The sequence below is a fragment of the Oryzias latipes genome, chromosome 13 (genome assembly GCF_002234675.1).
Source record: "Oryzias latipes chromosome 13, ASM223467v1".
NCBI lineage: Eukaryota > Metazoa > Chordata > Actinopteri > Beloniformes > Adrianichthyidae > Oryzias > Oryzias latipes.
In genome coordinates, this window is record NC_019871.2 from 28,698,039 (window position 1) to 28,723,233 (window position 25,195).

At 39.4% G+C, this 25,195-nt stretch overlaps 1 protein-coding gene across 2 annotated transcripts in view; it reads right to left on the reverse strand.

The window, feature by feature from the left end:
* Positions 1 to 24,145, reverse strand: part of glb1l2 (galactosidase beta 1 like 2) — a 44,222-nt gene extending 20,077 nt beyond the window's left edge. Inside the window, exons 1-11 of one of the 2 annotated variants that reach the window (XM_004075932.4) lie at positions 23,777 to 24,145; positions 23,045 to 23,230; positions 21,376 to 21,444; positions 20,995 to 21,090; positions 20,278 to 20,386; positions 13,119 to 13,211; positions 12,929 to 13,010; positions 12,413 to 12,477; positions 10,622 to 10,706; positions 6,317 to 6,460; positions 3,749 to 3,829 (exon numbers count right to left, since the gene is read on the reverse strand). In XM_004075932.4, coding sequence (XP_004075980.1) covers positions 3,749 to 3,829; positions 6,317 to 6,460; positions 10,622 to 10,706; positions 12,413 to 12,477; positions 12,929 to 13,010; positions 13,119 to 13,211; positions 20,278 to 20,386; positions 20,995 to 21,090; positions 21,376 to 21,444; positions 23,045 to 23,230; positions 23,777 to 23,877 — 1,111 coding nt within the window. In that variant the 5' untranslated portion in view covers positions 23,878 to 24,145. Of the gene's footprint in view, positions 1 to 3,748; positions 3,830 to 6,316; positions 6,461 to 10,621; positions 10,707 to 12,412; positions 12,478 to 12,928; positions 13,011 to 13,118; positions 13,212 to 20,277; positions 20,387 to 20,994; positions 21,091 to 21,375; positions 21,445 to 23,044; positions 23,231 to 23,308; positions 23,428 to 23,776 lie in introns of those variants that run through there. The other variant, XM_011482948.3, reaches the window with a different exon arrangement.
* Positions 24,146 to 25,195: the final 1,050 nt, after the last annotated feature.

A 25,195-nucleotide genomic window follows, 5' to 3' on the forward strand; every position in this document is an offset into this window, starting at 1 on the left:
ATCTGCGGGGATAAATCTGTAAAAACAGTCCAAAATGCACCAGATGATTTTTCTTTTTCTTTACGTTTTAAAATACAAAATATCAACTGTGAGGGAGCTTTGATAAAGGTTATAGAAAGAGGACTTGTGAGTTCCTCCCCCACACGGAGGAGTTCAAGAATCCCTGGGCCTTCGGAGGGGCATTGATGTGGAATAAACTGCCAATATTCTAGTCAAATCTATGTTGCAACCCACACTATTGGTGCATGTAAAATAAAACCAAAAAAATGTATTTCTCTTCCTACTCTTGGCATGACCTTTCAAAAAGATAAATGTATCCCAAACCAGATAAAAACTTAGAGATAAACTAAATAAGTTTCATTTTGGTTTGTGGTTTTTGGATTTAGACGATATTGGCACATCTTTTCTTTATTTGTTTTTTTTAAAGAACATTTTTTTCCACAACTACGGCTTTAAGGTATTCAGCAGTGGCACTTGAAAGCTCTTTAAAGTACACTATTCGAATACTATTCGAAAGTAAACAAATGCTTTTTAGTTATTATTTTTTTGTTTATAATTGAACCATTTTGGACAGTATTCTCATCAGCACGTTTCATTTACTTTCAGCATCAGCTTTTCCATTTGAGGAAAATGTTACATTTTTTGTTAGACTGCTGTTAGTTGCCTGTTAAATAAAACTTTTTTGAAAAAAGCAATGTTATAATTGAAAATTAACTTTAAGTACACAGTCAGTGTATGACTAAAGTATTTATAAACTTGACCTGAGCTCCCTCGTTCTCATTTAATATTATTTTGCATAGAAAAAATGACCTTTTTTTTTTATTGATCAAGATTTACATTCAAGATTCTCTACGTTTTATGTTTTGACTTCCATCAAAGAGAGTTCGCCACTTCTCGTTGTCCACTTAAAGCACCGTCCGTAACAAGTTTAAACAAAACTGTGTGGAATTAACTTTTAAAGGATTCTTCTTCCATACACTCATTGGGAACTTCATTAGGCACATCTGTCCATCTGTTCATTAATGCAAATTTCTAAGCAGCCAATGACATGGCAGCAACTTAATGCATTTAGACATGAAGACATGGTCATGATGATCTGCTGCAGTAAAAAGCGAGCGTCAGAATGGGGAAGAAAGGTGATTGAAGTGATTTTGAACGCAGCATGGTTGTTGGTGCCAGACGGATTAGACTGAGTATTTTAGAAACTGCTGATCTACTGGGATTTTCACCCACAACCATCTCTAGGGTTTACAGAGAATGGTCCAAAAAGAGAGGGAATATCCAATGAGCTGCAGTTCTGTGGACAGAAATGTCTTGTTGATGCCAGAGGTCAGAGGAGAATGTCCAGACTGGTTCCTCTGATAGAAAGACAACAGGAACTCAAAGAACCACTGGTTCCAACTGAGGTCTGAAGAAGAGCATCTCTGAACGCACAACACGTCCAACACTGAGATAGATGGACTACAGCAGCAGAAGACCACACCAGGCGTCTCTCCTGTCAGCTAAGAACAGGAAACTGAGGCTACAATTCATACAGACTCACGAAAACTGGTCGAAGCCCATCGAGACGACTGTTGTTGTAAATTTGGGCTATACAAATAAAATTGAATTGAATTGAAAATTGAATTGGTGGTGGTAGTGTCATGATGTGGGAATATTTTCTTGGCACATTTTAGTCCCCTTAGTACCAAATGAACATGGTTCTAACACCACAGCCTACCTGAGTGTTGTTGCTGACCATGTCCATCCCTTTCTGACCACAGTGTACCATCTTCTGATGGCTACTTCCAGCAGGATAAGGCACCATGTCAAAAAGCTGGAATCATCTCTGGTGTTTTGAACATGAAAATAAGTTCTCTGGATCTGAACCCAATAGATCACTTTTGGGATGTGGTGGAACTGGAGATTGGCATCATGGATGTTCAGCCGACAAATCTCCACCAACTGCATGATGCTGTCATGTCAATATGGACCAAACTCTCTGAGGAATGTTTCCAGTACTTTGATGAATCTATGCCACCAAGATGACCAAGGACTCTCCAATAAAATACTTAATAGTTTAATTTTTCTCTTCATTTAAACTACAAATAATTAAAAGGGGCATTCCAACTGCTTTGACCAGAGGTCTGCAACCTGAGGCTCTGGGGCCATAAGTGGCTCTTTTACCTCTCCATTGTGGATCTCTGGTAAAATAAAAATAAAATGTTCTTAATTTTTAAAAAGTAACATTCTTTTGGACTACAAGCTGCATTAAGTGAAACAAAACAGAAAAGTCCAACTTTTTTCAACTCATTCACAAACATTTAAAAAAAAAGTATGACTCCACCACGCTCCTGACTACAGCACCCAATACGCTCCAAAAATCTATCAAGCGGTTGGTAATTTACCCAAGTCAAAGAAAAACATTTTCACAGATTTTTTAGCACGGTTTACCACTGAAAATCAATTGGAAGTCAGTTAACACAGCCAGAATTTATCCTTAAGACGCACCTGATCATGAGTGGCTGTTTTCTATTTTTGAAAAGATATTCAAATATTTGAACAATGCCTTTTCCTTTGTTGTACAGGATGTCTTTTATTTTGAAAGGAAGTCACATGAATCTCAAAAGTTGCATACTGTTTTATATATTAAATAAAGGCCATTTTCTCTGTATGTTTAAGTTTATTTAAGCCAAAAAGTGTTCATTTATATGCGTCATAAAGTGACGTAAATACATAGCAGTGTCTTATTTTTCTGAACACTTTGTGAGAAATCGACATACTCGGCTCACAAACACGTGTTGAAGTAGCCACTTTGTATGAAAAGTCAAAAGGAAACACGTGTATATGTGCGTTTTGGGTTTCTGTGTTCAAAAATCACGCTTCACACATTTTTAACTCTGTTTTCAGGCTCAATGAAAAAACCTGCAGCCTTTAAACATCCATCAAAAGTTAAACCAGTTGAACTTTGACCAAGTCAGCAATTCGGATTTGGTAGTTACATACGGATAGTGTCTTTTTTTAAAACACGAAACTGTCAACAGGTTGAAATTGATCATGGAGGGGAAATCAGTTTTAGCGGTTTGTGTCCGGCTGATATCATAAATCACCAAGTCTGTGTACGTAGCATAAAGGTAGAAGGTTGCAGGCTAAGACAATAACTGTGAAATGGCATTATGTCTGGGTATTTAGCATCATGAGAGGTTTCTATACACATTTTTATTTAAAAAAATACATATTACAGTTCTATTTTAGAAGTCTTAGTGTTATGTTTAATGCATATCAGTCTGAATTAAGGCTATGCAAAAAAAAAAAAAAAAAAAGACACCACAAGGCGAAGTGAAACTGACATGATGTACATGACTTAACAGCCAAACAGCCACGAAACATCTAATTACAAAACTAGGTCACGCATTTCTGTTTACAGTCTGGAAGACAAAACATTCTCAGACTCATATTCAGGCCACTGCTCATTGTTCAGCAGAGAATCAAGCTCAGGAAGGCTTTCAAGATCTATTCTACCAACACAGCATGAGCCAAATTACGGCTTTGGATTGCTGCCTTTACTTTTCAAAAAAATTAGTCCCTGACACAAAAAAGACTGGAAATCATTCTCACATGTGAAAAGTTCCATAAACAACACAAAACATAAAATAAAATGTGTGCTTGTAAAGTTCTCCCTCTTTATTTAACAGAAAACCGGTTTTATGACGAGAATAAAGTGAGCTGAAAAAGAATGAGAAAGATGGGAAGGGGCAGTTACACTCACGGTGGTGGTGGCTGAATAAATTCCTCAGAAGATGATACTTGGTGGTGTAATCCCCCGCCTCGGATAATGGAGCGTCGTAATCTGAAAGATAATGCAGTATCAGAACAGCAGGCCTGGGAGCCAGGGAGCGATGGGGTTGCCTCTGAGCGTGGCACATGCTTTCTCTGCACTCCTCTATTGAACAGCAGTGGGCCAAAATTCACCCTTAAGGCATCAAAACTATGAATGGACACATGTGGAATTATATACATAACAAAAAAGTGTGAAACAACTGAAACTGTTTCATATTCTAGGTTATTCATAGTAGCCACATTTTGATTTGATTACTGCTATGTACACTTTGTACACAAGTATCTTCTGCTTGTTGCCTTTCTTTAGCAGTGGTTTCCATATCAGATATTCTACCATGAAGGCCTGATTCACACAGTCTCCTTTAACAGTTGTTGTAGAGATGTGTCTGCTGCTAGAACTCTGTGTGCCATTGACCTGCTCTCTAATCTGAGCTGCTGTTAACCTGCCATTTCTGAGGCTGCTGACTCGGATGAACTTATCCTCTGCAGCAGAGGAGACTCTAGGTCTTCCTTTCCTGGGGCGGTCCGCATGTGAGCTAGTTTCTTTGTAGCGCTTGATGGTTTTTGTGACTCCACTTGGGGACACTTTCAAAATTTTCCCAATTTTTCGGACTGACTGACCTTCATTTCTTCTAGTAATGATGGCCACTTGTTTTTCTGTACTTGGCTGCTTTTTTCTTGCCATAACCCAAATTCTAACAGTATTCAGTAGGACTATCAGCTGTGTATCCACCTGACTTCTGCACAACACCACTGATGGTCCCAACCCCATTTATAAAGCAAGAAATCCCACTTATTTAACCTGACAGGACACACCTGTGAAGAAAAAACCGTTTCAGGTGACTACCTCTAGAAGCTCATAAGGAGAATGCCAAGAGTGTACAAAGCAGTAATCAAAGCAAAAGGTGGCTACTATGAAGAACCCACAATATGAGATATTTTCAGTTGTTTCACTATTTTTTGTTATGTATAGAAATCCACATGTGTTCATTCATAGTTTTGATGCCTTCAGTGTGAATCTACAATTTTCATAGTCATGAAAATAAAGAAAACTCTTTGAATGAGAAGGTGTGTCCAAAAATGTTTCATCATGAAACAGGAGAAGTGTTTAATATTTTATATTCTGGTTCAATTTAGATTGTTTATAAAATGTCATGATAAGGTCAGACATTATAAAAAAGCTTTAACATAAGATAAACCTATGGGGTCAAATCAGGATCAGCTTAAAATGAATCAAACATCAGATTCATAATTTGAAGAAAAAAAAAACAAATTTAACATCTTGAAAACAGTTTTAAACTTGATAGTACATATTGTAACCTCAGAAATGCTGTAAATTTGAAAGAGATATTTAATTTGAAAGAAATTTGAAAAAACAAAATAAATTTTAAGTTTGAATAAAACTATAAACCTAAAACTTTTACCAATTGAAAAATAATGTTTATCAATAACAGCTGCTGTTTTTTTTTTTCATTTTCTGTCTTTTCGTTTTCAGTATTGAGCCCAAGTGTATGTGGGGGCAGGGCTTTGACCTTTTTGGCTACCGGAGCATGAATGACATGAAGTTTTGGTGTCATTAGTTGTTGGTGTGCCTGCGTCATTCCTCCTCTGATGTGAGTTACATCAAACTTTAGGAGAGCATTATCACTACGGTTCACCCAAAACCTTCATCACCCGATGTCAATCATGACCTGGTAGCCAACAGGCTCAAAGCCCCACCCCCACAGAAACAAACGTCTAGTGTACTCTATTGGCAATCATCGACTTCACAAACAAACAAAGCCAGAAAAATAAAATAAATAAATACAACTTTCAAAATAAAAGTGTCACAACTTTTAATTCAACACAGATTAGCCTACTTAGTCGAAGTTTGAAAGTGAATACGTTCTTCTTCCCTGTGCTGTTTCGCAACTTTTTTAACAGTATGATTATGGCACCAAGCTCAAAACTAAAACAATATAAAAAAATATTTAAAAAAATGTATAAACATGGTAGTTCACCCTAATGACAAGCTTGAAACGTGATACTCTGACTCAGTTTAAAGAGAGTTTTTTTAAACCGCAGGACAACTGAGTTTTTTCCCCCCAAAGCTATAATCTGAGCTGTAATCTGATTTTAGGTGGTTCTGGAGGAGTGAATACCTCCTTCAACTTGCTTTTGTCCATATAGTAGTAGATTTTTTTTTAAATGTTTTGGTCTTTATTTGCATAAAAGACAAATAACAAGTTTCCTCCCAGAGGAAAAGATTGCAAATGATCAATCCCTGAAGAATTAGCCAGGTTTGAGATACTTTATTACTTCCTCTTTTTTTAATATCATGTTTGGTTTTCTTTTTAACTTTGCTGAAATGCAACAATATAATTTATAGATGTATATGGCCCTTTAAATCTCTTGTATTATGTCTGTATTGTCAATTAGCCTTGTGATGCACAATGTTTTGGCTAATTTGGTACATTTCTGTGTCGGTGCATGCAAAAACAAGCACTGTAAAGCATACCATAGCTTGTTACCATGGGTGCGGGTGATGGCCTTCCCACTGCAAATGCACCACTCATGAAGCCAAAATTGGTCCCTCCATGGAACATGTAGAGGTTGATGGACATGTCCAGCTTTAGAATTTCCGTGACTACAGCCATCATCTCTGCAAAGAAAGTAACTGGTAAATAGTGTGTACTTGTAGCGCTTTACTACCTTCTCAGAAGGCCCAAAGCGTTTCACCCACGCACACATTCACATTCTGATGCACACAGAAATACATGAGAACTATTTTCTATTTAAATAAAAATGCTTAAGACTCTGTGGCGAGTAATAGTAGTTATGGGAAAAATGCTTTCAGTGGCCAAAAACAGTGGTAGGCAAATGAACGACCAGCAGAAAGAAAGCTTCAAAAGAAGTTAGAAGGGTGGGTTTATTTACACCTGCTCTCTTGCTCTTGCCACCTATGTGCACCGGCATTTGTGATGAATAAACACTGTGCAAAAAGACTGCAGTGATGCTTCTTATTCCCAGATTCACACAATAGCAGTTGTTGTAACACTTTTTATAGCTTGTTCATGTTGGGCCGTTGCTCATGCTTTATTCTTAACCGGTTCCAGACTTTTACCCAAAACTCAAAAATAGTTTGCGCAGTTGAACCAGTCATCAAATAAAAAATGTATGTACCCGTAATTTCCGGATTATAAGCCGCTACTTTTGCCACACGCTTTCAACCCTGCGGCTTATTCAATGATGCGGCTGATTTATGCATTTTTTTTCCTTCTTTTTTTAATGCATTTTTTTCTAACGACCACTAGGGGCGCTCAAGCAGAAAGGGTAAGAGTGAATTGGAATATCTGACACTATTCCAATCCAACACTGAGGAGGAAGACTTCCATGGTTTCAGTGCACAGGAGGAAGATGAAAGCTCTCAGTGACTTTTACGTTTATGTTTTTTAAAATAGCCCAGTTAGTGCTGTGTTACGGTGTGTCACTATTGTGGAATAAACCCTATGGCGCACGCCTCTGGGCAGCCTGTACTGCTGCTCTCAGTGACTTTTACCTGTATGTGTTTTTTTTAAACCAGCCCTGTTAGTGTTTTTTCTACCATATTGCTGCTGTGTTCCTGCCGCATCACAGGCAATGTTTGGAAAGAAAAGCTCAGGTATATCATTAAAACTTTGAAAACTCTGTGTACCGTCTTTCTTTGTAAATATATCATGTGTTGAACCTTTCCTGCGATTACTTTTGTTCTTTCTGACGGTGGTCGGAAAATGCAGGGGAGATCCTCTCCGCAGAAGGCGGACCTTTCTTCGGGGTTCAATTCCACATCCGGACCCTCAGAGCCTCCAGAGCGGGTTAATAAAGAATCCTTCATTGTTCTTCTGGGGAAACCTTTTATTACAGTTCTCCTTCACTCTGTATTTTAAACATGAACGAGCACCCCCAACAAACTTCTGCTGCATGCTCTAGCTCCCTCCTCCTTACACACGCAGCGCGGTTTCAGCACATACACATCCTCATTCTACAACACATGTTTCAATGTTGGCACATGCGGCTTATAGACAGGTGCGGCTTATGTACTAAATGGTTTATCCTTTAAAAATGTAATGGGTGCTACTAAGAGGGAGATTGAAACAATGTTAGAACAAAACCTTCCTTGGAGTGCCATGTCGTGTTTGCTGGGTGTGTTCCCAGGGATCTTGGTTCTGATCAGATATATATAGCGCGCATTTTATTATTGGTAGCAAAAAAACGAAAAAAAATAACAGGAAATTGGAAAAAGGTCGAATCACCATCTTTAACAGAATGGAAACAAAGAATCAAACATATTTATTTGGTGGAAAAAATGACAGCGTCCCTACGACTAAACACTGATGTCTTTGAACGTAGATGGCACACTGTTAAACTTTATTTGGGGTTGTAACTGTAATATGTACCTTTATTCATGGTTGTATAAGTATCTGTTTAACTGAACTACAGTGATCCCTTGCTATAACGCGGTTTATTTTTCACGGTTTCGCTACTTCACGGATTTGCAACGTGCATTGTGTTCTGCATTCTGATTGGCTAAAAAGTCACTCCACTTCTTTTCTACCTGTGCGTCAATAACGTTGCAGTTTAAAGTGAACAGGTACGTAAAACAGCTTACCAAATGTACATTACGTATGTGCAAATTCTTTTGCTATTTTGAGTTTCTCTAAAACCCATAGAAAAAAAGAGCGACAACAACTGCCAATCACTATGTTCTTCTCCCGGACAAACACAGCTGCACCGCGGGCTTCAAAAGAAGAAAACACAGCAGGGTGGAGTCAGGATGCAGCGGCTCAGTCTGAAGAGCAGTGAAATACACCTGAGTCACTATTTGTCCGACTGTACTTTGTATTTTTTTCATAATCATTTTAAATTTTCTCCCATTTAATCCAATTAATCGGGTCGCGGTGGGCGGGGCTAATCTCCGCAATTTGAAGCCTTCTGTTCACATTGATGATTAAAACTATTATTTGACAGTACAGTACAGAAGTTATTTGTTGAAAAAAAACGTTTCTAAAGTACTTTATTTGTGAAACAAATGGTTGAGCCTGTAAAATGGTCTGTTCTTTCTTTTCAATGTATAATAGAGGATTTAATTGTATATTAATAGTAAGAAAAAAATAAAGGTTTCTACTTCACGGATTTTGCCTATCACGGGATCTTTTTGGAACGTAACCCCGCGAAAAACAAGGGTTTACTGTACTTGTCTCATATTTCCTCAATGCAATTTTTGTTTTAACTTGGGAAAAAAAATATATATATATATTGTACACCTTACTGGATGTGGATTTGTGGTCAAATGTATCTCAGGGAATTGTTGTTTATTTGTTGTGATGAGAAAGCAAAAATAAAAAGTTAAAAAAAAAATGTAATGGGTGCTGCTTATGATCAGATGCGCTCTATAGTCCGGAAATTACGGTATATAAAACTTACCAAAAACCGCAGAACTAGTAACCAGTAATAAATGACTCCTATTGGCTCTTTTGTGCAGTAAATTCAGTAATTGTATTGTTTTGCATGCATACTACAGGATTTGAATAACTTGGCTCTGCATATCTGTGAATTTCAAAACTAAGCTAGCCTTTTGTTTTGAAATACCCTTAATAACCATTTTAATGTCAATAACAGTGTACTAGATTGCTTGTTTTTTAATTCATACATGTATATTATATCTTTTTTCAGACACTGGAGACAGAAAAACAAACTGAACTACAATATGCAATAAAGGTCAAACATTTAGAAAAAGTATTAAAGCTATGAGACACATCATACTGTCCTTTTAATATTAAAAAAAGGTACAGGGATTCATATCATTTACTTGAACCATTTTATTATGCTAACTAATTTGCTTACATGTTGTTTTTGACTTTCTACTAATTATTGGTTGTTTTTTAAAATAAGTCTGCTTAAATCACCATTTATTTTTAGAAATGTCAATAAAGTTTTCATTTTTTTGGAGGCATTCTGCTGATGTTTGGAAATCCAAGAGCCAAACTCCCTCCATATTGGAGTGACCTGCTGCTGGGCGTGCTGCTTTGTTCTGTTCAATGAACTTGTAAGGACATGACTATGTTAGGAATATTTGCATGTTTTCTCCACTTGTGACAGTCTTTTTATTGTTTTTCTTATACAAGTTACATTTTTCAGAGAAAAATGGCTTGTCTGAAAGCTTTCTTCTTGCACAACTACTACAAAAACTACTACTACACCGACTGAAACCCTGCCTTAATGCTACATTCCCGTCGACCTGGTCAGAGAGTGTTCAAGTCACCTCTCCCAATGAAAAGTCTACATAAATGCGTGTTTCAGGGCTATGCATTCAAAATTCTCTCGTTCACGCATCGCTACACAAGTTTCTTCGAGCATTTTAGGTCTCGACGTACAAAACGTGCAGCTGTTGAACACGAGTTAAAAGTTAAAGCAGTTAAACCCTGACCAAACAGGGAATCAAATTTGGTAGTGATGTATGGGCAAAGTCTTTTCAATACATGGAAGCACCAACCATGTAAAATTGATCATGGAGGAGAAATTAATTTAGTTGGATTTCTATGGTACCTAGTCTTACAGATATCGGAATAGAGCTGTGAAAGAAAAAGCCAGGAGCAAGATTTGTGAGATTTTCACCGCTTCAAAATTTCGTGCCAAAGCCTCCTCCCACTGTAGGTGGTGGATATGCGCTAGTAAACAGTAGAAAGTCCGTGACATGTGTTCTTAAACACATGTCACGTGCCTGGCGTGAACGTAGCATTCCTCTCATAAAGACCCCGTCTTCTTGTGCAATGGTGAGTCTTACCCTCAGCAGGAAATACATGATGAAGACCACCCCATAGGTCAAACCAGCCAGACCAGTACTCCATCACCATCTTTGGTTTCTGAGGCTGTTGGAAAAGGACATTTGTAAACATGGGTGCATCTGTTGACTTGAATAAACTCACAGCATTACAACAAAATGGTTTAATTGTACGTATTGTAGTGCAAGAGTAAGAGTTAGAGAACACAGGCCAGTTCTAAAAGGTTCTCAGTGAAGAAGAAACATTTTGAATTCCCGAATTTAACTAATTTAAATGCTAAAGTACCTGTAGCAGGTCAGTTAACTAAGTAACCACAAGATGACTAGTCACAAAGGCAATTTAGTTCTCATTCAAACCAACAAAAACAGTCCAAATTTAAAACATCGTCACAGTATGGTTTAAAGTCGTGTTTGAATCTAATGCTTGTGACAAAAACATTGTAGGTGATTTTTTTTATTTTTACCAACCTTTACCAACCTTTGATGTTGAAATCATGGACTGTATAGGAGAACTGGACTGAGCGTGGGCAATGTCACCCAATAAAAATGTCTTACTTCCAGCAAAATGAAGCCAATTCAGTCGCCATTTTTCTGCAATACGGACGTCACCATGATGGAGCCAGATGAAAGGCAGGGTCAATCTGAGTCAATGTTTCTAAGACGACTACTGTCGCCAATCAGGAGTAAGCATGTTCAAAGTCCACACCTCTTTCATTGAAAGCGCCTCAGGAGAATTTGTCCATCAAACGTTCGAGGTGGGGGCCAGCGTTCACTACATGTATTTACTGAGGCATCTGAATGGTCAAAAATAGAATAACTGAGTAATAGCTGTTTGTTTCTCAATACAAGTCTATGGGATTTTGACTTCTTGGAGCAAGTAGGTACTTCCTGTTTGGAACGCCAGGGGGAGGAGTCACTTATTCCAGTGCTTTATATACAGTCGTTGAAATGAGCTTGTTTGTGTCACTACAAACAAATGCCATCTTTTCTAAGGTGGCCTCTCAGTAGATAAAGACAAACACCAAGCTGAAAAACAGGATCCAAAATGGTAAATGGCGTATACTTGTATCGCCCGTCTCCACCTTCCTCGAAGGCTCAAAGCGCTTTCACAGGCTCATTCACCCATTCAAACACTGATGGCGGCTCTGCTGCCGGACGCTGGCGCCAGCCATCCATTAGAGGCAAGGTGGGGTTCGGTGTCTTGCCCAGGGACACTTTGACACATGGGCGGGCAAGGTGGGAATCAAACCTGCACTCAATCTTCTAATCAGAGGTCGACCGGTCTAAGAATGCTCCAGATCAAAAGACCACGTGCTTTGTTTCTCTTTCTTCCAACTACTGGATAGAACTTCTGACATCAAAAGTCGCCCTACTTTATGGTGATGAGTTATAATGGACGATTTTATGTTATGACTGAATAAAAGAACCTGCTGTGAAAATACAGATGGCTAAAAAAAAAGCAAGACAGTGGATCTTGGGCCAAGCAGGGTTAAGATACACATTCGTGGAAGTTTTTGCAATTATTTGGTAAACTGAGGTATTAAGAGTGCATTTTGAAAACACTCAGCTTTTCCCAGCAACAATAAACCATAGGTCTCTATTTTGTCTTAATAAGACAATTTTTATTTTCCAGTTGATCCAGTCCCAAGGCATCATAGCTATACAAAAATGAAATGAAATGAAGTGAAATAGAACATCATGAGTGCTGTCTATGTCAATCCAAAGCTGGATATGGGATACCAAAAAACAGATTTTGTATATCAGAGGACCTCTGTGCAATAAAATAAAACTCACTTGAATTTTTTCAAGATACTTGATTTCCTCTGGGTCCAGTTTCTGAAAATTGATTGTTTCCAGAGCTTCAAAGAAAGAAATCAAAAAAGTTATTCGCTAAACATTTCCGTCTACCTTTACGTTGCAAAGAGACGCGTCACACAAACGCTGAAATACTTTTTGATTAATAAAAAATTACAACAGAAAATGTCAAATATGGTATTAGAGACAGTCTATGCTTAAAAAAAAACAATGCTGAGACAGATAAAGTAGAATAGCTTCAATGCATGGTAAAGGTATATTTTAAATGGTACTATTTTTACAAGTCTCCTAACAATGGTTACCAATGCACATGTTTAGAAATAGCTAGTCTAATTTCGGTCTCATATTCTCATCTTGCTGATTTTCTGTTGCTTCACAGAATTCACAGCGAACAAAATGATCTTGAACTGCAGATGCATGAATGCAGATCCGTCCTTGTCCTGGACCTCTTGGCAATTTACTTAAAACAAAAAAAAAGAAGCTAATTGGACAAACCTCCTTTCACTCCTCCAAGCTTTAGTCCATCCTTGTTATCGGAGGTCACCAGCAGCTCTGTGATGCCCCTGGACAATAACGCCTGGAGAGGAAGAGGAGGGGAAAATAAAAACATTCATAATGTGCCTGTTCTTGTTTTTGTAAATTCTGAAAGCAACCTTAAGGGGTTTTTAAAAACAGGATTTCTTACCTCCTTGATAAAAGGCATGTATTCTTCATCCATCGCATAGGAACCATACTCATTCTCCACTTGAACTGCTATGATCGGGCCACCCCGGGAGTACTGCTCATCAATTGGCCAATGAAATGAGGACACAATAGTGTAGTGAGATATATAGTCAGTAATACTGTACCTCAGACAGATAGACTCACTCAGTATTTTTAAATCTGCTCTTAAAACATATTTTTTCACTTTGGCTTTCAATTGACCTGGAATCCTATTTTATGTGTTTTATGCTTTATATTGTCATGTGCTTTTATTAATTTTTGTTTTGTTCAGCACTTGGTGAACCTTGTTCTGTATAAAGTCCAAATAAAATTTATTATTATTTATTTTATTATATTAGCTCTGTTCTTATTAACTGTTTTTGCTCATGTGTTGTAAAGCGTCTTTGTGTGCCATTTAAAGCGCTATACAAATACAATTTATTATTATTATTAGTATTAAAGTGCTTTATAAAAAAAGTTGAGTTGAGAAGTTGAGTTGAGTTTGTCTTTGTACCTTCTTTATAAAACTAAATCTTCAACACAATCTTATATTGAGATAAAAGACATTAACGATGCACACAGAGCTGATAATAGGCATTAAACAGTCATTATCTATATTTTTCACAGGGGTTTACAAAATGCATCTATAAAGACAAAACATTATGAGATACGGTTTTATATCTCGATGTTTTTTTTTCTTTATATGCGAGGAGGCTCATGTCACGTGAGTAAAAAGGAAGTGCTGTGAGACCGCTGTGCTACCAAATTAGCATCGCTCAGGTAAAACTAGCCTTTTTGCTTGATTATACGCCAACTTCAGAAAAATATTGTTACCGACTGTGACAGACAGAGCACACGTCTGTCACGATATGAGAGTTAAATAAAGTGGATTTGCTTCTGACAGCATCAGTGGGTGAACACACTGTACTGCTGTAAAGTTTCCAACAGGGGCCTGTTTCAGAAAGGAGGTTCAACCAACTCTGAGGTTGAACTTGAACTCTGAGTTGGTCAATCTAGAGATTAACAACTCTGAGTTTTCTGTTTCAGAGAAGCTGATCGGAGTTAGATCAATCAACTCTGAGTGGACTGATTCGGAGTTAAGCGTGCGCACCGCGACTATAAGAAGCCATTATCAATGGAGCGCAAATATTACGAGTCACCATGGCAACCGTGGAAAAAAAGAGGTCTGCTTATTTTTCGCCAGCTGAACTTGACGTGCTGCTGCAGAGTTACAGTGAATATGAGCACATATTCCAGAAGAAAAGCAACACCGCTGCATCTGCAAAACAGAGACAGTTAGCGTGGAAAACATAGCTGCTCAAGTTAATGCGCAAGTTTGCATTTAAATCATTGTTATAAAATATTTGCTGTAATAACTTTTTAAATAGCGTAAGGTGTGAAATAAAAAAATGGCGATATTTAGGTGTACTTTTGAAGTGTTATTCCTGGTGTAATTGCATGAAATGCTGCATAGTGTACAGAACCAATCGGGGGGGAATATTGCATTTAATGTCGGTAATGTTTAGAGGACTTTTTGTTAACCTTCCCCTCTTGCAAACGTTGGTCAGTTTAATATTAATACATTCAACTGTGTTTTTAAAAGTGAGCTTTGTCTACCCTTGTATTGATCAAGTGGTATAGGTTTATATGGGATTAAGAAAGTAAGCAGTTCTAGCAAATTGTGTTTCCAAAAAGTAATTGTTACATTAATCTAATTCAATGTCCCTGATTTCATTTTCATGTAGATGTAATCCTGCAGGAATTAAAAGAACATGGCAGCAGCTAAAAATGAAGTATAAAAACATAATTCAATCAGATAAAATGTGAGCATGTCATGGATGTAGGCTTTGTTGACAATATTTGACATATGAAACATCTACATAGCAATATCTAATGTTGTTTTCATTGTATATATGTAATTGACTGCAACGAAAAACGGTAACGCTCAAACAAAAACGTATGGGGAAATGACAAAAAAACGAGTCTTCTCAAAATCCTCGTACGAGGTAAATATAATTCTCTACGAATTAATGCAGCCTCCTCGTCTATTGGGTCCTCCAAAACAGGACAAGCCATTCTTGTCACTTGTCTCTGTGTGACGGAAATGTGGGCAATGAAGGTTAAAGCGAAAAATACCGCTTCGTCTTTAAAAAGGGGAGGGGACCGGCAGAAACCTTGAGTTTGGAGAATAAAACCTGCTCCCGACCAGGTTAGGTTCACAGCATAAGTAACCATGGACACTGACTCCGAGTATAACTTACCTCTCTTTCAGAAACGGGTTTGACTTACTCTATTTACTCTGGTTTAACAAACCTCCCATTCTGAAACGGAAAACACAGGGTTTCCCTGATTTCAGGGTTAACGCACTCAGAGTTTACACTTAACCTCCTTTCTGAAACAGGCCCCTGTTCTTGCAATTCACTTTGTTTATTTTCTGTTTTTGGTTGTTTTCAATGGTTTTTTTTGTTTACTTCCTGATTCCTTAGGGGCACTTCCTGTATCCGGGAGATCCAGTGGACCCGCCTATTGTTTAGGTTTCCTTTGACAGGCCTGTTTTAAATTCAGAATGATTTCTTTTTATTTTGCATTTTTGTTTAAAGACCGTTGTTAAATTGCAGACATTTTTGTTTATTTATGTTACATTTGTTACCAGGAAAATGCATGTAAATGTTATTTTGTTTCTTAGGGAATGTGTTTGATTTGATTGTTAATTGTGTTGGTTTGGTAAGGGGTGGAGCCAACCAACGATAGAAGAGGACCTCTTTTCAAGATGGAGGCCCCTTTTTTTGTTGTCTGGCTTCCATGCTGCTGTACTGTAGGCTGCTTCCCTACCAAAGCATTTTCAATGAGTGCATTTTCACCACATTTTTCTTGAAGACAACATAAAGATTGAGAGCACCTCGACTGTTTTGTGTGGACAGTAGTTTGTTCTTCTGACACAAACATTGAAATAATTGAGTCTGGAGGCTCTGGAAGATTACGAAGGTTACATTGACGAGGGATTCGAGCGGATAGTTACGGGGAAGAAGCAAGCGCGTATATTTGTATCAACCGCTTTTGTATTTGAGGCAAAGCTTTATTTATAATTATTATATGTATATGCATTCCTTGTTGGAACAGACGGAAAAAAGAAAAGAGAGGGGGAGAGAGAGTGGGATGCTAGAAACACACACACACCAACATTATGTACGTTCTGCTTTCATGACACTTTTTCCGGAACTTGCTAGCGATGTTTGGCAAAAACGCTTTTTTTTAATATGCACAAATGCACATCCACCTTTGCTGAGGTTGGGATGTTGTTTGTTTTCGTGGGCAAAACGCAGAAACGCTGCCGACTCTATGATGACGTCATGAAATGTGCGGCACCCACAAAGAGAGAAAGGTGGAAATCGAGCTGTCTTACTTGCATAACTAATATTTCATAGAAATAGTGTGCCAAAGGTAATTTATGATCATATGTATGGCTATAGTGTACTGTGAAAGGGTTAAGAAAAGCATGGTATAGGCCCTATAAACAATTATTTAGACTGTGGTCAGGTTCAGTACTAATTCTATTTTAAATGACAACTTTACTTGAGTAGATTTTCAGATTTTCACTGAGAATAGATGAAGGCTTGGCCGTTTTAATGTCATTATAGTAAAGGATGGATCATGTAGGCTAATCTAACCATCTCTCTAGTACAGATATCAAGTTGTACATGGTTAGAGAGACAAAACGAAGGTGTTTGTTTATCTGTTAGCCCTAAATCCTCTAAAGTGGGCTTCTCTTTTTTAGCCATCTCAAAACACACAGGTAGTCGAGAATCCACCCGTGTATTCTGTAGGACAAGTCAATTAGCTGACTTTGATAAGAGTGGAAGTTAAAATTGGGATTGATGGTGTGAAAGATGAAGGTCAAACAAGTACTGATAAAGTTCATTAGCTAGGAGCTATTCATTTCACAGAGCCAGCAAGTGTCTGATTGGAGATCAAGAGGGATTACCTGCTCAGTAAGAGCGCCATTCCTGAGGACAGAGGTTTAAAAAAATAGCCAAAGCTCTGAAGGGGTTTACAAAAAAAAAAGGTTAAAATCAAAAGGTAAAGCGTGACAAATATAGAGAAATCCCAGCACAAATGGACAAATCCTGATCTTTGTAGTGGGAATTTTCTTTTAAACCAGAAGCAACTGCAAGAATTTCCTGCAGTACGTGAGCTGTACGGATGATCCAGCTGTTTTTGGACCACCTTTCCCATAAGAAAACCAAAATCCAGTCCAAATATTCAAACGACTGCCAGAAGATGTTCTCGTCCCGATCATTATTTAGGGGATAATTTGATATCATGCGATACTGCTGGATTTCTAGAAGGTCAGAAACTGACAGTAAACAAATCAGTGGAGACAGATTAGAAATAAAAAATGAACAGAGTTAATTTCTGTTTTTATCTGCAGCCTCATAACAACTCAGACTCTGACAGAGCGTAACAAGCTCTTTTACCTTCAGGCAGACAGCTGCAGGGCTCCAGACTGCGACCATTTGGTCGCATTTTGCGACCAAAATTTGTGAGTGTGCGACTAAATTTTACATCCAGTCGCACATTCGCGACCAGTAAATTTGCCTGCCCTACCCTACGGATTTTTTTATACATTAAACTTGGAAGGGACACGTCAATGATCAATGAAATAATCAATGATACGCGAGCGCACACGCACGCAGGCAGACACACACGCTCGCGCACATACTCATGAAACGCGAGCACACACTCGCGTGATGCCCGTCTGTGAGGCGGCCACTGCGTGTGAGAATAAAGGGAAAGCCACTTTAAGTGGCTAAAATGCGTGGAGGGGGAGGGGCCTATAGACAATAGAGCGCGCGTAAACATCTGTGTGAAGGAAACGGAGACGAATATCATCACAACCTGATATGTGCGTCTGAGCTATGAGTAAGTGAACTATTGATTCGACTCGCGGCCCGCGGGCTATTTGCGGTCTCCAAGATAATATTTTGCGGCCCCCACCTTAATATGAAAGTTTAATGTTACTGCAGGCCGCCAGTTTTAATGAATGACACTTTTTCATCGTCGTGCACGGAGATGACCAACCAATCACAGTGGAGTAAATTACTCTTGGGGGCGGGACAATGACAGGGCTTGAAAGCAGGAAACCTGACAGCCCCCTCCCCGGACCACATTAAGGAGTTCCTTACTTTCCTTTAGAACGTATCTATTCGCTCGTAATTTTCTACATACATGCAGTCCGTGCTGAACTTTTCTCTGGGTCACACAGACCCGGAGGAAGGTTAAGTTTTGGTTACGGTTACTGCGGCGCATCAAACGGTTATGCACGGCTGTGTTACGACAGCACACCGCTCCCGTCCCGCGGGAGTCGGGTCAGCTGAGGAGAATAAATGTCCCACACCTACATGCGTGACAGCTAACGGGGCTTGAACTTTAAACACGCTCGAGCAAAAACAACATTAGTTTTAGACACACTGAAAATACGTGGGGAAAATGCAACGATAGACGTGCTTGACATGAACTGGCACCTCGCCTGGATTGTTGGGGACACCAGGCCGGGGGGGGGGGGGGGCTGTGAGATGAAGGCGAATCTGCAGCAAGACTGAAGGAGGATAGGAAGTTGGAGTTGTCCTTAACATTCAATTTAGTTTTAATATTCCTCTCCCCCTTTTAATGTTTTGTGATGTATGTAGCCTTTTTTTAATGAATTGGTATTTTAAATTATTTCAATTAATCACTCAACTACACAAACCATCAGGACACATGTCCCATAATGCATTGTTTTGTAGTCTGTAGGGCAGCTTTCAGTCAGTTCAGTTTTCAGCTGTGTCCGGGTAGGTTTGCCCCTTGCTCCCACCCCTTTCTCGCGATATTTTTGTGATGATTGACAGGTGATGTTGGAGCAAAAACAAAAATATATGTCACACACCAGGTGATCTGCGCAGCGTTGAGTTCACCTGGGTGATCTCAAACACGCTTATTGTGCATCTTGGCTGCACCTATTTGGTGTCACAAAGATACATTTCCATCCGTTTTCTTTACTTATTTGTACTGTCATGACAGCGATGCTTTTTTCAGTTTACCTTCTTGTTGCATCTTCAAAAGAGCAGAATAAAATGTGACACTGAATTTGAAACAACACATTGTAATTTCTGCATCTATTATTAAAGTATTTATTAGTAATACAGTGGAAATTTGTAGATTTGGTTAGCATGTTGATTTACGGTATGCGCCCCTAAATTTTCTGGTTGTGCCCCTAAAATTTTCAGTTAGGGGCCACTGTGCTCCTAGTGAAAAAAGTTAGTCTGGAGCCCTGAGCTGCCATTACCACTACTGCTCAGTGGCGGCTACTGGTCTGTCAGAGAGGGGAAGCTCATTTTCGGCCTACATCATAAAATGGTCTATTTATTTAAAAGTAAAAAATCAAGCTATTTCGCCAAGCAAACATTAAAGAAATAGGTTGCAGCAGTTTTTATTTCGACTGAACTTGAGAAATCCACGATGGGACTGAGCGTGAATCGCTTCAGTGATTCCTTATAGTACAGAAACGCTGTCAGTCTTTCGACAGACCCTCCAATCATCACGCAGAAGCTCGGAGTCCGGGCCAGCCCACTCCCCACTGACCCCCAGAGACTGAGCGTCTGTGGGCGGGACATAATCGCAGCGTTTATCCAATGACCGTCTAGTTTTGAAGCGCTGAAAAAAAAACGTTCAAAGCGGCCCCATTGAAGTCAATGGACGCTGGGCTTCAATGGGGAAATGCACTGTGACGCTGCAGGAATGTATGAGACGGAAATCGGGTCAGCCGACCTGCTGTATGTAACTGATTCTGAATGAACTCGTCCTTGAGATGAACGTTTTCTAACGTATTTTTAGTCGATAAAATGTTAATACAATAGCACATATTTGACCATTAATTTTATGACATTATAATGGAAGCCGACCTTCCCTTCCAGTCTTAAAGAAATCACCACTGCTACTGCTGGTGAAAACCAGTTTTACAGCCAGTTCTCAATACCACACAGAGTTTTCTCCTCATCCATAACATGAGGAGTCTTCCCCTAAAAGGGCATTTAAAAGTTTTTAAAGACCCACTCAGATCAGTGGTTCTTTACCTTTCTTTCAGGTCTGACTAGCATGAGGAGTACCTGATATGGAGCCACTTTCTTAATGAGGTGATCAAAGTAGGAGTCGACTGCAGCTGTGAATCCTGGGTAGGTTGTTCTCAACCTCATGTTCTGGTCTCGCAGAAGCCAACTAAAAAAAAAAGAAGAAAAAAAAATACAAAACAGGTTTGTGCTGCTTGTAAAAAACAAAAACAAACATGGCTCTAAGCATGATTTCAGTTTCAGCCCTGAAGTCACGTTTCACTTCTCTGTATCAACACTTCATTTGGATAATTAATCAAATAAACACAGCCTGAGCGTGCACCCAGGAGAGCAGGACAAATCCAGAAGTACCTGTGAGGAGTCTTTTCCTGCCAAAAGTAACTCTTTATCAGATTCAATTTATCAGCAATTACAAAAGCAAACAAATTCTTCCTTAACGCGACACGGCCCGTCAGCCTCGATTACTGCCGTCACCTCCAGGCTTTAACCCCTTTTGTCAGAATAAGTGAAGATGTTCACGTAAATGATGGATGTTTTAAGGACTTCATGAGAACAAATTTCACTTTTTTTCACCTGGATTTAACCAAAAAAAAATACAAAAAAACAAAACAAAAAAAACAGCCAACAGAATATTTGTCTGAAAAAACGTTTCTTCTACCAAACTAAAACCCCTGTTGTATATCAATGTATCCTGCAATAATGCATATGAATGCAACTCTAAAATGTAATGCTTTGAAATCTTTTTTTTTTCATTACCTGGGGAGTCCACCTAAATCCCATTCAGCACAGATGTACGGTCCTGGACGCAGAATCACCCAAATACCCAAGCTGGCTGCAAGGCCAAGGTAGGCTCTAGAGGCCGAAAACATGAAAAAAGAAATAATCAAAGATCTCCTTCATAACAGCCGTTGCTTTAAAAAGGCAAAAACAGCAAACATAAAGCAATGACAAACCATCTTCAACTGACCAATACAACTAAAAAGCCTTTGGACACCATTAAAAATTCTACTAAAAAACTGAAGGTGCATCTGGTCAGCAGGATTCCTCCCTCAAGAAGCTCATTTGCAGCACAGCAGTGCCCTCCTCAGGACAAACTTTGCGCTCCAGTGAAACTTGTGGTGTTCCTTCTGTTCTTACTCTAAGTCGAGCTCCCCCTCGAAGTCAAACACCCCTCGCTCCGGCTCGTGCAGGTTCCATGGCACGTAACTGAAAACAAGAAAGCTGCAGGTTCATTTCTGTGCCGTCAATATTTTACCCGCTTTTAAATTCAAACATTTTTATTGCAATAAACATGAAAAATGTACCAAAAAAATCCTTAAAATGTAAAAAACTCTCTTCTGTTTTGCTTTAAAAAGAAAATAAATGCTAAAAATCAGATGTGTAGCTAACAGAGGAGCCCTTCTTTATCGGGGTAGATCCAGGGCATTGTAATCAATTAGCTTTAAGAAATGCACTAAGGACACCCTTTAATCTAGAAAAAGGCCATTACTTTTGTTTTTTATTTGATCAGTTTAATTCTCCCCCTTTTTTTTACTTTTAATGCTACATTTAGATCAAGTATCTGGTCTGCATACTGGGATGGCTGACACAGATGCTGCCAAATGCCTTAAGAGACCCTCTCTGATCATCTTTTCATCCATTTTTAAAGCTGTCTTTTAATTATAATTGTGTTCTTTATAGCTAAACTCCAAAAGTCTGTGTCGTTTTCTGGGACATAGTTTCTGCAGAGCGGCAGGAGTTCATCAGAAATTTGCCTCCGAGTTGTGGTGAAATGTAGCAACCCTGTCCTCCATTTCTGCCACCCATAACTGAGAGCTTTCTGTTTACACGCGCTCATACTGGCTTACAGCCCCTCACTGCCCCAATCTGATATTACTGGTGCAACTACAACGGCAATCAATATTGGAGCCGTCCAGCCGTAAAGTTCTGGGCCAGGTGTCAGCTCAGACGGGGAAAACGAAGACTTCAAGGATCTATTCGTTGGCATCAGAATGGAGCGGAGCATATATTCTACGTTACAAATACGATCTTTTCCAAACGAGGATTTTTCGTCTGCTTCTGATTCACAATTATTTAAATAAAAGAAATACTCAGAAATGCAATTTTAAGATTAATGCTCCTAACATCAGAAAAATGTTAAAAACACCAAAAACACCATTTTCGTCAGAGTGGGTCTTTAAACATCGAAGACTACAAACTGATGCAAGCTGGGATATTTTCCCTACCTGCACTTTGTGACATAAAAACCAGTCGTTTTAGTACGGCACCATCATTCTTGATCTGTCCTATCAGCCCTATAAGTCACCTATTAAGGAGGATGTACATGAGTAGTTCTCAGTCTTTGTTAACCCAGCACTGGGACGATTGAGGTGCACCATTAAAGGCACGGCCTGTGAATCATTTGCAGACAATATTGATGGTTTTTATTGCTTTACAACTTTTCCTTGTCGGGCTTTTCGCTGCACTCCAGCATCAACAAGAAGAAATGTTCCAATACTTCAATACTTGTTTGGTGCACAGAGTCGGTGGGTTTCTGACATGAATACTAAATAATTATTATGTTCCATATAAGGTAATAGTTTGTTTTTCATGGAAAAAAAAGAAGAGGTTAAATCCTACTGGTGAAACGTGGTAATATGTACATGATAATTCATTCCTGTTGTTTAGGTTTAAGTTTACAGCTAAACCTTTTTACGTATATCTGAATTCCCACCACAGCGTGTGCAGGTGGGAAGCCAGTTGTGCTGTAATCAGCACAGATACTTGATAACTTCCAGCCACGGCCTAAGCGCCTCAGAGGACCTACGTTGTGAGAGTGTTGAGGCCACAGGCCTTCAGCTTCAGCAGGCGGTCCTCCCAGTAGGCTTTGGGGACGCGGAAGTAATGGATGGAGCCTCCAAGGATGAGGAAGGGTTTTCTCTCCAAGGTGAAGTTAGACGAGTCGGCCTTCAGTCCTTCAATGACTTGATGCATTTTTACTTCGGGCTGGTTCCTGAGAAGCAGAAATAAATCAAACTGCATTCAAAAAAACGGTGGATGCAAATAGACTCCAACCTACTAAATGACATACTGGTTTTCCATGAAATAATCTGAAAGCAGCTTGCACCTGCTGAGAAACCTCTTTCACACAATCACAGGAAGGTCTGGGGTTATCACTGCATGAGTATTAATCATAGCAGGAAAGCCACGCCCACATTTTGATTACAGATTTTACGTAGATTTCCAGCTGAATTGCTCTCCTTCCTCCTGGGTCTGACCATCACTGTGCGCTTTCTTGCGCAAACTGTCCGTCTGCAGAATGCCGGCGGTAACCGGATCCGTCTGGGACGCCGGCGCATGAGGGTGCCCCGTCCCACGAGCGTCTGTTTAGTCACCATGAAGGTTGGGTGAAGGTTCACGGACTGAACCAAGAAATTGTCCAAAAAACCACAAACTCGCAGCTAACATTTCACGCGTAAATGGGCGGAGCTCCGTTTCCGTCCATTCGTGGCTTTGCGCGCACACTAAAACTTTGAGCGCGCTCGGGCGGCTGGCTTACCTTCTCAGATGATAAACTATTATTACCAGGGCGGCGATGCAAAGCAGGGAAAAGTATCGCTGTTTCAGGGAGAGTCGAACACAAAACGCGGAGTTTTCCATCGGAACCAACCGCCGCCGTCAACCCCTCCTTACAGCTTTGTGCTCCGGCGAGGCGAAACGCATGCTGCTGTTTTCCCTTTTTATTTCCTGAGCGTTTGTTCGGGACGCAACAAGCACCAGCAGTGGACGATCCTGTCGCACAACTTCATGCTGTTGCGCAAAAACAGAAAACGAGTCTAACATGTAACGCAAACGACCTAAACCAGCACGACAGAAGGGCTTCTCCTTCCGGGAGCCAGCCGTCGAATCAACAAAAACGTTGACAGAAATGGCTTTCACCTCATCCTATCAGCTGTTCTGCTTGTGGGGCTTTTATTTTCTGGGGTTATAAAGGTCATAATTCAAATCGACACGCGGCAATCGTGGTCTGAGTCAAGGGACCGTCACAAAATTACACTTTCACTAAAAAAAAAAATGTTTTTTTGACTGTTTCCACATTATTAGTACAACGGAGTGTTAGCGCCACCCACAAAATAGTAATCACAAACAATTCCATATATTTTCAAAATAATATACATGTTTTCATGGACAACACACGTGGTTGCGGTCCTTTAATTCTTTCAAACGTGTGTGGAAAGGTTATCTCACACAGCTGCGTGTTTTATTGCCTGATGAACTGTGTCCTGTGTTAAAAGATAGCAGACAGAGCTTTAGTGCAGAGATACAAGGACTTGGGGTTTTTTCCCTTTTAAAAAAAAGGATAATTCTTTTTTTTTCCACTAAGTCGCTCTTTCTTGGAACTCTTATGGACATACTGGGCATGTGACCCGTTCAGGAGTGCACAAAACACACATTTGGCTTCTTCTTTTTCTACTGTTTACTAGCGCATATCCGCCATCTACAGTTGGACTGGGTGCCAAATGTCGAAGCGGTGCAAATCCTTTGAATCTTGCCCCAGGCTTTTTTCTTCACAGTTCTATTCTGATACATGAAAGACGTGATGTCATAGACAAACCGCAATTAGTCATTTCTCCTCCATAGTCAATTTTCAAACGACTGACACTCCAGTGAGTTTAAAAGGCACTCCATCTGTACAGCGCTACCAAATCCAGGTCCCTGATTGGTCAAAGTTCAACTGTGATCTAATCTTGCATAGCTATGGGACTTTTGAATGGAGTAACCTGAAACATACATTTTCACTGGAAGGGGTCACTTGAACGCTGGTTGCCGGTAGAATAGAATAGAATAGAATAGAACAGAATAAAATGCTTTACTGTCATTATAGAAGTAGCATGACGAAATGTAAAGTCAGCCATCATGCATTAGGAATCACAATAATAAAAGCAATACATAATCAGTATGAAAATGTGTTCAAATG